Source organism: Setaria italica, chromosome IX, assembly GCF_000263155.2.
Source record: "Setaria italica strain Yugu1 chromosome IX, Setaria_italica_v2.0, whole genome shotgun sequence".
NCBI lineage: Eukaryota > Viridiplantae > Streptophyta > Magnoliopsida > Poales > Poaceae > Setaria > Setaria italica.
Window position 1 is genome coordinate 51900044 of NC_028458.1, and position 12417 is coordinate 51912460.

At 47.3% G+C, this 12417-nt stretch overlaps 1 protein-coding gene across 5 annotated transcripts in view; it reads left to right on the top strand.

Annotated features, from left to right (window-relative positions):
• LOC101766091 overlaps positions 1-2095 on the top strand; it is a 2618-nt gene extending 523 nt beyond the window's left edge. For 3 of the 5 annotated variants that reach the window (XM_022822793.1, XM_004985036.3, XM_004985037.3), the window contains one exon: positions 800-2095. In XM_022822793.1, coding sequence (XP_022678528.1) covers positions 844-1887 — 1044 coding nt within the window. In that variant the 5' untranslated portion in view covers positions 800-843 and the 3' untranslated portion in view covers positions 1888-2095. The remainder of the gene's footprint in view (positions 1-799) is intronic. The other 2 variants (XR_002675622.1, XM_022822794.1) reach the window with 2 other exon arrangements.
• Positions 2096-12417: the final 10322 nt, after the last annotated feature.

Sequence of the window (12417 nt, forward strand, 5' to 3'; positions counted from 1 at the left end):
CATGTCAAATAGCATGCGTGGTACGCTGACTGGGACGCTTACGCGTCGTGACACACGTGAAGCTTTTTGTCAGCACTATCTCTTTCTCCAATCCTGCAGTGGGGGACGTCCGCACTAGGCTCCGTTCTTAGCCCCGGCCACCGTCCGCTCCTCCGGGACGCCGCCGTCGCCCCGAACAGGGAAAGGGGGACTAAACGTCCCGCCGCCATCCTGTGGCCTCCAGATGCTGTTTTTCCTTGGATGGTGGTCCGCCAGCACTAATCCGCGCCCGGGTGGGAGGCGGGCGCCGAGCAGAGGATGGATCTCTAGAGAGGCAGGCCGGGGGTAGAGGGGAGGTGCTGGTTTTTGACCATGGAAGGGAGGAGGTGTTTTTCAGCAACCGTGGCGGATTGGGCGAGGTCGGGAAGAGCGGAGGCAGGGCAATTTTGGGGGCGCGGCAGTGAAAAATTTTTGGGTGGCGCGTCGGAAGGGGGGGTCCTCATCCCTCATTGGTTTCGAAACTAGCAGGAGTGGGCGACGGGCGGTTCACCTCGCATAGCTTGCGAAAAAAATTTAGTTTTTAAATTTGGCCAAAACCCCCCCCCCCCCCCCCCCCCCCCCCCCCCCCCGGCCCTGGATGAAATTCAAACAAATGTGTTTAGGTTTCCACTTGATTTTGCACATCTACATTTAGAGCTTGTTCTGTGAGAGGGCTATAATAGCAATTGATCAAATGGAAGATTTACTGATTGGTGATAATTCACGTTGATACTGTTCATCAGGGTGCTCTCTTTGTATTGATGTGTCACGATTCTTGCAGCTCATCACGTTGACGAAACCAATTTGGTTCTCCCGGCAAGGTTGATGGTGCGATTCGGTAACATTGCCTACGACTTACCACGGCACATTGTCCGTAAGACCCTCGTAAACCTCCAAGGAAAGCCATGTCCAGACCCTGTGTGCACAGTGGCAGAATACACTGCTCGCCACCCAGTGGTTGTGCCAGTGCCAAGTGAGGGTGTCCGGCTGGTTGGTGAGAAGCTCGGGAGGTGCTTCTCCACGACCAGCGAGCCAGGTATGAAGCTCATCTCGTCTCTCACCACAGCGCTAAAAGAGTTCCACGATTCTGACATCTGTGTGTCTGGCTTTGATGAGTCCAACATGGTGGTAGCCGAAGACACCAAAGAGTTGCTGTTCATTCCTACTGAGTCTGACAAGATTGAGCCACCACGGAATCTCGGCCCTGGTGAGTATATGATTCCTGGGCAGTTGGTGTTCCCTGAACCTGGGAAGCTCAAGTTCAGAGACGTGATGTTTCAGCAGAGCACTCCTGGTGGTATCCGAGCTAACTACTTGGATGCTCACGCCTTCATCACCAAGAACCTCCTTCAGCCAGGGATACGTGTCCCTGATGACATCAAGCACCAGCTGAAGCTCATGAAGTCTCCTGAGTCGGCAACCATGGGCCCCCTCATCTCCAGGCACGCGTCTGTGGTGCCATGGGGACTTCGGCGAGGGCTTGTCATGTCCTACATCCCATACATCCGTCACGTGCTGCCACATGTTGACCCTGCTGCTGAGGCGACGGTTCTCAGTGAGATGCCGTACCTTGATGATTGGATTGAGAGAGCAAAGAACAACAAGCTCCTAGAGCTCTTCTTCAACCACCGCCGAGACAAGTATCGTGCAGATGCAACTGGTTTGCTCGATTTCTTCTACGATATCTCAATCAATAAGATGGAGTGGTGCTGGTCTCGCTGTTTCAAACCTGATGGTGGGTATCCACCTGGTGAATCTGGGTACAAGCCTGATGAGACTGAGATTGTGATGACGGTGACATACCCTGAGTTAATGCCCAAGATCCAGGAGTCACTCTGGAAGACGAACCACCTGCAGAAGGCACGATAATCATGAGTGTTGCTTGGGTTATTATGTTCTAACGCAACTCCATATATATGAGCTTTATGACATTTGAGTTAGCTTGGAATCCTTCTTTTGTTGGGGTTGAGGTGTGCTAGACTTGAAAAGATGCGGGTTATGAATTATTCATATTGTCCCAAAATGCGAATTATGAATCTGAATTCAGATGCCCCATTTATGTTGCCTTTATGTTTCAGACCAGCATTGTGCAATGTCAAATTGCTAATGATCAAACTTCTGCAAGCACTCTTGCTTGTGATAGATAGGATCATCTATGTGAATGTGGTATGTTTGGCGATAATGCAGAAGCATGACACGTGAATCAAATGATGTGCTTCCATAATTTGACTTGTTCAGCTTCAGGCCATGGCTTCCTGCAGAGCAAGCATTGGCGTCCTGACCAAGAGAGCAGGCATCTCATCTCACATCCTGCCTTCCTTTGGTTGCCAAGGCAAACTCACTGCTAGCTCCTTAAGCAGACGAGGGACTGATTGCAAACCGAGAAAGAAAGGGTACTGATAGTGCATATGACATATGTAACTAACAGATATCAACATTTCACAAAAAAAAAAAAAATAGGTGAAATGCACAGGTCTGCCCATTATCAAAACAGACAGAAAACAATTTGGTCTTACCTGAATATCCGCAAGGAAGATGGGCTTCAGCAACAGGTCTGATTTTTTTTACAAGGATATACCCGATTAGCATCTTGGAGCAGCAGCTCAAATTCCAGAACATTCTTCCTCTTGATTCAGAGCAATATCTATGCGAAGTACACAACTAGCAGCACCGTTCGTGCTCCATCAGTAAGAGCAACCGAGAGCTTAGCTGCCTCGCAAGGACGGACGATTTGAATTCAATGCATCTGTTGCCATTCCAGCCCGGCTCAGCCCTGCTCCCCTCCTCATGCTGGTCCATGTATCATGATAGAAAGTGAACCTTGAGAAACGGACACGGGAGAGAAAAATCGGGCAGAACGGCAAACAATGCATCAAACAATCAACAGAAACAGCAAAGCCAAGACCCGTCAGAATAATAAGGCTACTTTCAATAGAGCCCTTCCACTACAGAAGCAATGCAACATAGCAGCTCTAGTAGTAGCTGCCTCATTGGCAGGACGCAAGCTGACCCCAACAGGCAAATAGATCAGTTCTACATCAGCATACATACGGCCATGTAGACAGATAAATTCTACATTCTCATTGACGTTGTTGAAAAATCAGAGTCATTACAAGTCTCAACTTGAAACCGAAGCAACAGAAAACTGACGTTTTTTATTAAAAGAAAAATAATGTTTTGGCACGTACAATGGAAGCCAAGGGTCCAAGGAACAAGTAACAGGAGGTAACTAAACATTCTGAATAAACTGGCCATGGTCACATCTCCTGCTCCAGAACAAACGGGAATCGTGGATCATTCCCACTCTTTTTTATGGCATCCAGCACACCATCTCAACTTTCCCACGCAGCATTACTCAATTATCTGATGCCTTCATTCTTCTCTCCTCGTTTCTCTGCAACAAAGACCCAAATTACATATATAACAAAGACCAACTATCCCAATCTCTTAGAACTGCCAAAACTCTCTCCTGTAGAGCAATCAGCAGACTTGTATGAGTATTTTAAAATTTTGAACTCACATACAAGAAAAAATAGAGAGATGGATAATAAGTTACCTATACAAATTCAGCAACTAGTTTAGCCTTTTCTCTTATTATGTCACTGTGGAATTCGTGAAATTTAGCATCACATGAGGCAATACAGCCTGGAATTTACAGTGGTATGCCAAATCTCTGCGGTACAGAATATTACACAGTACCTCTACTCTATCAATGAAATAGGCACTGTCTCATGCCCATTCGTTCAAAAAAAAAAGAATATTACACAGTAACACGGGTCCTGTAAGCTTTTTCTCGAATATGGGATCCTGTAAGCTTCGTCAACAAGGGCAAGTCCATGGTTGTCAAAGCATTGGCAAGGATCTCAATAATCTGAAAAGACAAGCATCAGTCATAATGAATTATAGGGTGTTTGTTTCTTTAGTCCCTCCTAAAATTTCTGTCACATCGAATGTTTAGATACTAATTAGGAGTATTAAATATAGACTAATTATAAAACCAATTGCACAGATGGAGACTAATTTACGAGATGAATCTATTAAGCCTAATTAGTTCATGATTTGACAATGTGATGCTACAGTAAAAATGTGCTAATGATGGATTAATTAGGCTTAATAGATTCGTCTCGTGAATTAGCCTCCATCTGTGTAATTAGTTTTATAATTAGCTCATATTTAGTCCTCCTAATTAGCCTCCGAATATTTGATGTGATAATAAATTTTAGGAGATCCTAAAGATCCAAACACCCCTTAGTGAACATATTCCAGGCCACACAAAGAGTTACCAATTGAAAAGATAATAAGCATTACCTCACCCACTGAATCTGCATTATCTAGTGCAAATTTCACAGCCTCCTTTATTTGATTCTTCTCCAACCTCAATGCTTTCATCATTCCTTTAAATTTGTCACACTGAAAATGAATCCACAAAGCTAATTAGAATTGCATGACTTAAGTTGGCCGATTCGTAGTGTTTAGTAGAATTAGGCGATTACTAGGCATCAGATAGATTTCCCTTTATTTGCTCAATCGACGATTAAACCTACAAATTCATCTTCCCTCTTTGTGCTTGTGGGAACAATTGCGCACAGAAATGCAAACAAATTCAACAAAGAGAACCCTCACATACCTCTCCATCCGTCGAAGACGCCGACGGCCTCCCGTTCTCCGGTGCTGCGCAGCTACCCGGATTTCTCGACCTCGTCGCCGTCAGGCTCCTTCTACAGTACAGCTCCGGCGTACCGGCGGCATGGGTGAGTGGCCGCGCCGACTCGCCGCAATTTCAGACGCTCGGCTGCTCGCCCGGCTCGGAAGCTCCGATAAATCCGGCGTGCCTCCTCCACCCCATTGCTGCGGGATACAGGGGAGTGGACGGGATGGGGCTTTGCGCCCCCGGCCGCGGCGGCAGGTGGCGGCGGCGGAAGGCCGACCCAAACCAGGGGGTCGCATGAAAATATTCGGATCGCGATTAATAATCGTGATCCAAAATAGGAGCAAATTGTAAAGTAACGGGGCCTTTTTGCAAATATTCGGATCGCGATTATTCATCTCGATCCAAATTAGGGGTCTATTTGTACAAATTAGGGGGCTATTTACAATTATTTGGATCGCGGCTACAGATCGGGATCGGGGCATTCTGCAATTGTTCAGCGCCGGCGACATCCTCGTGTGAAGGATATGACGATCTCGCAGAAGAGTTCATCGTCATCCCGTTCCGTCTCCCGTCTTCGTCCACGAGCCCGATCGGCGAGCCCCTCTAATTCTATACGCATAAAGAGTTGCGGAAGAGATCCGGAAACCCTAATCCCCAACCCGAGAGCCGCGCCAAGCAGTACCCTCGCCGGCGGCCGCCGCCGCCATGTTCTCCGAGCGGGGAACGTTCATCCGCCCCACCTCCTTCAACCCGCCCGTCCTACCACCCCCCGACACCGCCGCCTCCGTGCGGCGCCCCGGTTCTCCCGCCTGGGTCATGCTCGACAAGGTCGCGTACATCGGCGACCGGAAGAACGGGACGTTCGCTCAGGCCATCACGCGCACGGGCCAAGCCGTCGGCGTCTCCCCCTGTGGCTCACCGACCCGCCGGCCATCTCCCACCTGTGCTTCCACCTCTCGGACCTGAAGGTGACCGACGTCATGGACGAGCCTGTCGTTCTCTGCTTGGGTAAGGACACCGCCATCATCCGCGTCGTCTACAACCTCGGCTTCAGGCCCGCAGCGTCCGTGCACGACATGGGGATGGCCGACTGCGACTACTTAGTTTACAGAGCCCACACCGAGCCCCCATCGCTCGATGTACTGCCAAATCCAAAATCTCGTGTGTTCCATCCCTCCAAGACTGGTTTCTTTCCCTGCGGCGACGACGGTGCAGACTTTTTGATAGCTGTTCTTCGTCCTAAAGGCGTTCACCTGGAGTATGATCTCCACATTTTCTCCTCCCAGACGAACGCATGGACAACGAGGCTGGCGCTGTTGGAGCCACCGTATCCTGGGTTCAAGGATGTCTACCTGGTGCACGAAAACGAAAAGAGTGATCACTCTTGAAGGAGGCTTACTGGGCTGGGTCGATCTCTGGCGGATCATCTCTGGCGTGGTATTCTGCTGTGCAGCGTTCTTGACACCGATCCTGTCGTGCGTTACATCCGATTTCCCAAGCCGATGGATGGTAACATGTGCCTGTACCGCCAGTACCTACAAAAGTGAGTTTCCTCAAACTGCACGGCCATTTCGGGATGTCACCTTCAGCGACGGCTTCATCAAGCTGATCGAGGTGGAGCATCGAAGGAGACTGGTTGCTACTGTAAGACCGGCGATGCTCGACTCTGTGTTGGAGATAGAAAACGGAATGGGTGCCTGCACCACAGAATCCTACACGCCTTATGGTTGGACTACTGTCACATGGAACAGAAAGCTCTCCTCGGATCGTTGGAGGCAGGACTGCACGGCCTATATCAGCACCAGCTCAATATTGCCCCACCTGAGGCACAACCACTCTGAAGGTTCAGTACTGGAAAACCTGGAGATGGCTGGCCCTCTCTGGACTACTCTGCATGGCGGCTGGGGAGAAGAAGGGTGCTGCTGCAAGGGCGCGGAAGGGCGCAGCAGCAAGGGAGCGGAAGGGCGATGCGTCGCGGGGGGAGAAGAATGGTGCTGCGGCGTCAGCGGCACTGCACGGCAAGGGCGCAGTAGCGGCGGAAGGAGCTGCTCCCCCTCAATCCGTCTTCCTTCACCGACGTGAGCCATGTCCTCACCGGCGCCCCCACCTCCATGGGGTTTTTTTCCACCAACGATTGCAAGTAGCTGGAGCCAAGGCATTGGTGGTAGCCCGATGTCTCATCCACGGATGCATTCTCAATCTTTGGATCCGACAACATGGTAAAAATTCATTCCCAATTTCTCTGAGTTTGCTATGAGAATGTATTGATTGGAGTAGGATAAGTTCAGAATACTCCCTTTGCAGCACTTTGCAGTTTAGAATTTTCGTATTGCTTGGTGTCAATATATTGAGTACCAACAAATAGGATAAGTTCAGACTTTGTAGTGTAGAATTTTCAGATACTCTACCTGAGAAGATTACTGGGGAGCAATCTGTACATGGTGTGTTTCTGTCATTTAATCCTATATCCAAATGTGAGCAAAAGAAATTGACATACATGCTATGCTTTGCCATCACAAGAAGATATGTAAATATCATTAGTTATTTGTAATAAATCATGTTTCTTATTATGTAATGTACACTATACTGCAGGGATAATGATCCAACACCATCTGGTGGCTTCACCCATCACATGAAGACACAACAACCCTGCGTTTATCACCGGTTAATGATAAGTGTATTAATGTCGATAGTGGGGATGACGTTGTTAGGACTGAGAAGCGAATTCTTTGGACACAAGAAGAAGATGTTAGGCTGGTGAGTCTTAGTTCAACAACATTGTTTTTCAGTTACTTTGTTTTTCAATTACAGCAATATAATATTTTCTATACTATTATAGATGAGCTCGTGGTTGCTTAATTCGACGGACTCATCTCAAGGAGCTGATAGGAAGAATGAGCAATATTGGGGTGATGTTATTGATACTTACAACCACACTACCCCCAGCAATAGGAAAAGAAATCTGAAGTAAGCCAAGGACAGGTGGCACAAGATTAATAGATGGACTAATCTGTTCCACAATGCTTGGTTAAAGGCTCAAAGAGTTTTCACTAGTGGCTACAATGATCAAATGTGGATTGATAAGGCACATCACTTCTATAAGGTAGACAATGAACTTGGGCCTGTTTGTTTTAATGGATGTGTGGTATGCTGTCAAAGATGAGGCAAAGTGGGTAACATACAACGATGGGCTAAAAAGGCAGCACGTAGACAATGAAGTGGCAGGTAAAGATACAGATGATGTAGATGTTGAGGAGAATGTACAATTCCCTAGGCCAATTGGGCAAAAACATGCTAAAATTGCCGCAAGGAAAATAAGACCAAGTCCAAGCTTTCTGACGATGATATTGAGGAGCTCCATACACTGGGAAAAATCCAATCTAAAGATCATGCAAACCGGCTGAAGGTATTGGAAGTACAGCAAAAGTTATCATCTGAGAAGATTGAATCAGCAAAGATTGCCCATCTTACAGCAAAGGAGCAAAAGGAGGCAGCAAAAGGCCAAAAGGAGGCAAAAATGTATGAAGTTGAAGCTAGGATGTTTGAGACCTATAACCGTCTTTTTGCACAAGATGTTGGACTAATGTCAGATGAAGAAAAGGTTGATCATGCAGCAACAATGAAGTCTTTGAAGAAGAAATTATTTGCTGAATTTAATTAAGGTATGCTTTAATTACTCTAAAACATCCTGACTAATTTCTAAAACATGATATGTAGCTGTCGTTCTGAAACCTCCTATAGAACATGATTTTGAATTCCCTGACGTGTTTGCTCTGAGAGTTAAGTGATTGTCGTGAAATTAGAACTGATTGTTTTTTCTGAATGTCCTCTAATAAAGTAGTGATTAAGCTGAAGAGTTCCCATTACTTTATGCTGATTTCTCCTGAGCAGTAACATTATTGGGAGAAAGCATTTTAGTGATTTCAACAAGTCTGCGAAACATGATTGTATAATATATACATATGGCTATTCGTGTAGACAAGTTTTTGTTAGAATGTAGCATCAGGGTATCCTTATTTGGCTACTGAACATATCAACATCAAGTATAGTTATCTATTTATCTTGAAATTGACATGTGCAAGTTGATTTATTTAGAACAAAGACTGTATATGTGATAGTTTGATCCCTGTCCATGTGTTCAGTTGCAGACTATAGTGTCATGTGTTTTATTTCTGCGTTCAGTTCAGTGGTTTGCCATTCAGTCTGTCAGTTAGCTTAGGCTGATTTGGTCAAGTTTGTTAGACTGTTAGCATTGAGTTAAGGCCTTACAATTCTAATGCTGTAGTTGAAGGTCAAGACTGTGACAAATAATATCAAGTCAAAACTGATTTTGTTGTTTTCCAAGTTTAGTGTTCAGAAGAAATAATATCCTATAAGATCACGTTGCTTATTAGGTAATGCACAACTGTTTTCTGAATTTAATTAAGGTGAGCTGCTGTATATCTGAAATGGTTTTCCTGTATGATTATTAAGCTGCTACTGAACTTCCACTTCTGTTAGGTTTTGCTCTGGATGGCAACTTCAACTTCCTGGAGATGGCAATTTTGACCTGCTAAATATTTAAGTTTATTTGGTACTGACTACCTATATTTGATCTATCATGCTCTGAACCCATGGTGTAATGCTCTATCTAAATATTTGGACAATCTAAATATTATGTTATCTCAACTTTACTGCTCATTCAGTTTGTCGTGAAAAGCTTGAACATAGGCTTGTTGTGTGAAGAGGTTAAACTTGTGCTTTCTGGAGTGAACAGAGTGAACATGTTAAACTTGTGATTGTCGTGTGAATATGTGCTTGCTGGTGTGAACTGATGCTTGCTGACGCAACAAAATGGCTTAAAAAGATCAAGTTTATACTTCGTCACTTTGATGGCTTAAAAAGATCAAGTTTATACTTCATCACTTTGATTTATATGTCCATGAAGGAATTAAATAGTTTACAGACAACCTAATAGACGGGTCATTGTATAAGTTGTATGTTTTGTTGTCTGTGTGTGACATGGCATATGTTTGCAGACAGCACATGTCTAAACAGTTGTAAATGTCCTAGTAATCTAATTTACCCTCAATTAATTAGATCCCACTACAGGAGCGCATAATCCGCTTGACCCCGATCATCCCGCATGGGGCAGCACTTGGCTGCCAAATTTGTTTGCATCCACCACCTTGCGCCACCGTTTGCCGCTCATCCATCTGCATGGCGCCAAGAAGAACCGGCAAAGAAGCAAGCAATGCGATGCTACTACAAGCCTATGAGCGATTGTGTAATAGAAGCAGAGTACCTCTGCCTTGATCCGGATTCACATGCTGGTACATATTTGGATAGGGCAAAGGGATGGTACGCTCGTCGGATGAAAACAAGATCTCTTTCTGCGGCAAACGAGGCCGCCACCTCCAATGTGTTCGTTCTCACGTTGACAGAGATGGCCCATGCATTTCTGTCCTTCGGATCTGCCTTGGCCATCAGATAAAACACATCATCTCCGTGCACACTCCATACAGGGCCAGCTATTACCAGGTTTTGCAATGCCAAATTCCCAGTGCCGCGGTTGTCCCTCAGCGCCGCCAGGATTGAGCTTCCACTGAAGTAGGCCTCGCCGTCCCTGCAACGACCCGAACCAGTCTTCCTAGTCCATGTGACGGCAGCCCAACCGTCCACTGCGTAGGACCCTGCTGTGGTGCAGGTGCCCTCCATGGCAGCTCTGTTCCTCTTTCCTTTCGATGGCCTTGCAGGAGGAGTGACCAGTCTCGTCGTTCGTTTTTCTATCTCGATTAGCTTGATGACGCCATTGCTGCAGGTGACATCCCGAACCAACGCCGCAGGCATGTTGCTAGCCAAAAGCCCGGGGATCTTGAGGTAGCGAAGGACTGGTTCACTGTCAAGCACGTTGCACTGGAGAATGCCGCGCCCGAGATCAACCCAGCCCAGCGTGCCTCCGTCCAGGGTGATCACCTTGTGAGTCCGGTGGAGGGGATGCTTATTGTCCTTGTACCCAGGGGACGGTGGCTCCAGCAGCGCCACCAACTTAGAGGTCCAGTCGTTCGTCCTGGACGAGAAGATGTGCAGATCGTACGTAATGCAGTTGGACCCTTAGTCGAGGTTGAAGAACAGCCATCAAGAAGTCCTCGCCGTCGGCGGAGGGCAAGAGTCCGACGATCTCTCTCCGGTCGAAGAAGAGCGGCTTCGGGTTCGGTAGCAGCTGGAGCGACGGCTTCTTCTCGGCGTGGGCTCTGTAGACGAAGTAGTCGAAGTCGTCCATCCCTATACCCTCCATGCTTTCGATCGGCCTGGCGCCGAAGGTGTAGGCGACGCGGATGACGGCGATGTCCTTGGCCGAGCAGACGACGAGGGGCTCGTCCTCAAAGTGGGTCGCCTTCATGCCCGGGCAGTGGATGCACAGGTGGGAGACGGCCGGCGGGTCGGCGAGCCAGAAGGACACGCCCACGGTCTGGCCCGTGCGCGTGGTTGCCTCAGCGTACGTCGCGTTCTTGCGATCGGCGACGTACGCCGCCGTGATCGAGCAAGACCGGCCGGGTGGGAGAGCCGGGGCGCCGCGACGAGGAGGTGGCGATGACGTTGGGGGCTGGTAGGACGGGAGGGTTCAGGGAGCCCGGGTCGAGGAAGCATCCCTCGTCGAACATCCGCCGTAACATGGCGTCGGCGAGCTCGGATTTTGAGATCAGGGTTTCCAGACACAGGCCAGTTCGCAACTTACGGGGATACGTGGAGCCCTGGAGGCACGGGCTCGATCAGTTCCGCCTCTTCGACGACGGAACGACACGGGGCACGGTGACATATATTGGAGAATCCGTGGAGGACTTCGTCGCTGATCCTCGCGCAGTCGCTGCAGCCGGTCTCTTTTCCGTTCGCTCAACAGTAGAAACTACAGCCATGGGTCGGATGGTGATATCAAATATAAGTGTTAGCCCATTGCAAATCTGCAAGACAAATGCAAAATGATGGGGAAAAAATGCAGATGGCTCCGAAAAAAATTCATCCGTTCGGAAAATTCCAACACAGGGCACCTTATTTCTACCACATATCGGTCAGCCTCAAGGATTCGTTGGCAACTATGCGAGAAACTGGACAGGCACGATTCTCTCGTTTTCATTTGCTTCTGTGCTACTGACGCCAAAACCCAAAAGCAAAACGATGGAAAAATCCAAACGGCTCAAACAAGTTCGTTCCATTCCAAAATGCATATACAAGACACTTGTTTTTCATCCCCAAATTGATCAACTTCATGATACTCAAGAAACTGGATGGTAGAATTATCGCATTTTTCCTTTGCCTCATCTCCCACTCCCGTTGTCGTCATGAGACTTACTAGAAAGGCTAATAGAAACCGAATAACCTATAGTGCCTAGGCCCCGATTGTTACTATCCAGACCGAAAGCCTCGGCAACAATCCTACTCTTTCTCCAACCGCACATATTATGCTACCCAATTAACGCCACACCTCACCCGAATACCATTGTTCCCAGCAAACTCGCTATCACTATTATTTCTCCAATTCTCCATCAGAAAACACTGAAGATAACAAATCTAAAGTCCCTCCACTCCAGTGCTCGAAGTTTGATCTTAAGAGCATGTACAATACAAGATGCTTAAGCATGAATGGTTCAAGAGATATAACAGTGCTACATCATTAAGCCCCTCCATAGAAGTTAATTGCTCCAATGTAATAATGGATGCTTAAATAAACTTAACTACCATGTTAGCACACCTTAAGCACCAAGAACAAA